Consider the following 4515-nt stretch of genomic DNA (forward strand, 5'->3'; position numbering starts at 1 on the left):
GGTATCAGAGCCATTGGGATCATACGAAGGTCGATGGTGGTAATCAGCGTTTGGCAACGGCGATGGTAGATACGTCTCCAAAGAAGAGCGACAACAAGAGTAGCAGCGACAGCGGTGGAAAAGTAAGCATCCCAGCCAGCCAGGAAGATCAACCTCGACGATGAAGGCATCATGGTGCTTGATGCTCCATCAAGAGTCACCAACGTGCTGGCCCAGTATCCGATGTTGACGGACTTAAATTACTCCCTGTGGGTTGTTAAGATGAAAGTGCTGATAAAGGTTCTTTGGGTCTAGTTGGCGATCAACGGCTCCAGCAAGTACGATCAAGCAGTGGATGAGGGGGAGTTCAGAGCACTCTCTCAGCCCGTTCCGGACCATGGAATGCTACAGTTTGCGGACTACAGTACCGCATAGGAGGCATGGGAGTCGATTCGTTGTGCATGGGTCGGCGAGAAGTGAAGAAGGCGCGCGTGGGTCATCTGAAGAGTCAGTTCGACTGCCTTAACATTGTAGACTGCAGTATTGCATACTAGTGCGCTAGATTTGATGATTGTACCATTTTGTAATTATGAAAAGAAGTCGTCTACATATGTGTTTTCAATGAATTTGTCTTGAAATGTTTTTATGAGATTAAGTTTTAGGGAATCTTCTAGATGAAGAAAATTTTAATCTCTTAAATAATTTGGGATTATGTTTCATGATATCTGCTGGATGAAAAAAATCTTTATATTTTTTGACCTTTTCGAGAGAATTTTCGGACTTTTAGTCTTCTAGAAATGCTCTTATCAACTAAGCGACACAATCCTGTTTTTTCTAAAGACCATTGGAATTGTCGACCCGGTTTGGTGAGTTGTTCTCGACAAGGATATCAAAGCTTGGCAAATAAAACTAGCATTTGTTTTTTTTTTGCATTGGAGTTTTTTGAACCTTTTAAAAAGGAAAAGAACACACACTAAATCAGTATTAGAGTTTTGCATGCCAGGTAAACTAAATTAAAAGTTATTTATGGTACAATTTATGTCATTTATGTTTCCTCTATTTGAGAAATTTAACTACACTAGGTATCAAGGTCGCCGATCCAACCCGAGGAGAGGACCGTTGCAGCCAGCTCAAGGCCCCCAGGTTAGGGCCAAGGATCGGTCACCGCCAAAGCTACAACAACACTGTGATCACCCACCGCCTCCTCTCCTTGATACCCACATAGCCAATACAGGAGCCACCAAGTGTTGTCGCTTTGCTCACCACAGAGCCAATCCGCGCAACCTCACCATTGGGGCGTCGCTGCGACATCCGAAGCCCTGCCCCCACACCACGCAAACTTACGTCACCGTCCAACGCCCACCGACAAAGGGACGAAAACCATCTTGTTTTTCCATGCCTGAGATCCCAGCCAACCTTCCCGGAGAGGTCAGAGAGGGGCCACCGTGATGATGACGCATGAGAGGCAGATCTGCAAGCGACCAAGAAAGAGGGGCGCCGCAGCCCACCTGGCCGCAACACCCACGACCCCCGTGCCTAGCATCCCGACGTCAGCGCCAGCAAGGGCGCCGCAACCACCAACCACTGCACCCGAGCAAAGCCAGCGCGCCTAGGGAGGGACCACGAGCGCACTGGCCATGGATCCAGAATGACAACAACCCAGTCACTAGAATCCGGGGCAAGCTCCCATGGGCAGGGGCATGACACATTTACATTACCAATCTGTGGTTGGATGGTTAGAAGGTCAAAGTCCTAGTGCTCGTATTTTTATAGATTTATTTCATATACATAGCACGTTAACAAATGGGAGCAGCAAATCCGACGGCCATCGTTGCGTCGTGCGCTTATTTATTGGTATATAATATCAGATGTGGCAGTGTCGTACGAAGATCATGCTGTGAATAGGGATGCGTGGTTGCTAGGTGCGGTGGAGGATAAAAGGATGCTTGCTGCCGGTAGCTGGTCTCATCACCCCATTCAGTAAAATGGCTGGTACCGAAACAACTAGTCTCCAGGTCCCCATGGCGTTCAAGGACGCCGACGACGGCACCATCCCAGTGCGCCCTCCGACCGAGTATGCCGCCGCCGTCGCGTCCCTCCCGACGAATCCTGCCAGCAAGCTCAAGTTGCGCTGCTACCAGGGCGTGTGGGTGCTGGAGGACTGGGTACCCGGCATCATCGCCATGCAGCGCAGCTTCTCAACGCGCCCCGGCGACGTGGTTCTTGCGAGCTTTCCCAAGTGCGGCACCACTTGGCTCAAGGCTCTGATATTCGCCACGATGGCCCGCGCCGCGTACCCGCCGGCCAGCCCCGCCCACCCACTCCGCCGCCTCAACCCGCACGACTGTGTGATTCTCTTGGACAGGCTCTTCGCCGTCGGCCGTGAGGCAGTGTTGGAGAGGCTGCCCTCGCCGAGGCTTATGTGCACGCACATGCCTCTCTCGGTGCTGCCGCCGTCTATCTCTCGTGGACCAGACTGCAAAATTGTCTACATATGCAGGTATTGTTGTCAATGTTACAATAGTACATATGTTTACATGATTTTTGATGTTTTACAATTAGTTTTATGGTGTCCCTCCTGTTCGATTTCTGTTACTTTTGGTGTTCTTTGTACTGCCATTGCAGTTGATGAATAGAGGGGAAGTTTTTCTAGAAAAAAATGCATACTTTCTCCCTAGAAGATTTGGTTGCTATATATATAATATACCATTGAGTTTTATACTAGTAGTAAAGCTTTCGGTTAACATATCTGGAAGAGATTTCTAATTTCTTAAACATCTCATGTGTTTGGGTTGGGATGTGAATTTTTAACCAAGCCGCTGATTGGCAGGGATCAGAAGGACATGGTTGTCTCGATGTGGCACTTTGTCAAACGTGCTCAACCTGACATGTCACTCGAAGAGGTGTTTGAGACGGTCTGTCAGGGCACATGTTTTGCCGGGCCTGTCTGGGATCACATCCTCGGATACTGGAGGGTAAGCAATGCAGAGCCAAATAGAGTGCTCTTCTTGACTTATGAGCAGATGCTTCAGGATCCGGTTGACAAAGTCAGGAAGCTAGCTCAGTTCCTCGGGAGGCCATTCTCCGACATAGAGGAGGAGGCCGGTGCCGTCGCAGAGATCGTTGAGCTCTGTAGCTTTGAGAATCTGAAAAATCTAGAGGCCAACAAGAAAGGCTCCCAGGGGGTGTTCCTGAAGTTCCCGCATGACTCGTATTTCAGGAAGGGGGTGGTGGGAGATTGGGTGAACCACTTGACACCTGAGATGGCTATACGTTTGGATGCCATATTCGAGGAGAAGTTCAACGGATCAGGCTTGGCTCTCTCGTGATGCTAGCTGCCTCTCCTCTTCGGCAATGGCGGTGTTCCTCATGCTATGTCGTCTATCTTTGTTATGCTATGAATTGTTTTTTCTCCGGTGTTGTAGTATCTTACCTATATCGTCCTGCTGTTCCAAATAATCCAGATCTTAAATCATTGTGTATGCATTGCAGTTGTGATTTAGGTCAGTATATGTACTGAATTATTGTTTACTTCCAACATAATTTACTTCTGGTTTCGGAAAATACAATTGTGTGTCGACCTTGGGAGGACCAGCTGGAAATCCACGTACGGTAGGCGTCTCATTTGCCTGTATGGTTTGGTTTTCCACTTTCCCTTGCGTGCCGACGATGTGGCTTTGGCAGGTGTGCTCTTCTTGCGTTCACTCCATACATGCTGCATCCATATAGAGTGTGGAAATCGGAAACGAGCGCCTCTCCTGTTGCCTGTGAACATCATGGAGTACCTTGAACAGTCGAATGGATTAGCTACCACGTGCGTGCACGTGCGATTTGCTTGGGGATGGAGAGTGTCGGGAGAAAGGATTTACCGAGAGCGGTAGGTACCGGCAAGGAATCCATTGTTCCACATTGCTTTGAGGTGCATGCGGTATTTCTACATTTAAGACAACATATTTTATATTTACTAGTAAACATGCCCGTGCGTTGCAACGGGAGAGAAAACTAACATATCCACTAGAACGTTCATCTGCATGGCATGACGACATCTGAACGGTGGCACCTAGTAACGACACTCAAGCCGAGGTCTAAATAATGCATACCGGTAAAGCTGGTCAATTAGCGCGCTTGTTTTTTTTTTCTGTTAAAACATCAAATTAATAAAGCAGTCCTGACAACATCTAAACGGTACGACCTCGTGGCAACACGCACACCAGGGTGTAAAAGAAATTCATATAAGTGAAAAATTTCTCAAATAAATAAATATAAGTGAAAACTGCTCACTTATTGCTTGCTTTTTCTGTTTAAAAGTCAAGTTAATAATGCAGTCTTTTGCTTTATCTCTAAACATAAATTTGGCAGCCTATTTGCATGCAGCAAAGATGGAGAGAGTAGAAAACGAAACAAATGGCAAATGCAGCCTATTTCCCCTCTTTAGGATTTGTTGGATCAAATGACAAAGTAGTTGTGACCCTTTCTATTAGGCGTGGGCACCCATGCTGGTTTTTGTTGGTACTTAAAGCATGCACTGGTAAGGTA

At 47.4% G+C, this 4515-nt stretch overlaps 1 protein-coding gene across 1 annotated transcript; it reads left to right on the plus strand.

Annotated features, from left to right (window-relative positions):
• Positions 1-1925: 1925 nt before the first annotated feature.
• LOC123169673 (cytosolic sulfotransferase 5) lies at positions 1926-3548 on the plus strand. Its single transcript, XM_044587552.1, has 2 exons — positions 1926-2479; positions 2810-3548. Exons 1-2 carry the CDS (start codon positions 1965-1967, stop codon positions 3306-3308), a joined length of 1014 nt encoding a protein of 337 aa, XP_044443487.1. The 5' UTR covers positions 1926-1964; the 3' UTR covers positions 3309-3548.
• Positions 3549-4515: the final 967 nt, after the last annotated feature.

Source organism: Triticum aestivum, chromosome 7D (assembly GCF_018294505.1).
Source record: "Triticum aestivum cultivar Chinese Spring chromosome 7D, IWGSC CS RefSeq v2.1, whole genome shotgun sequence".
Lineage (NCBI taxonomy): Eukaryota > Viridiplantae > Streptophyta > Magnoliopsida > Poales > Poaceae > Triticum > Triticum aestivum.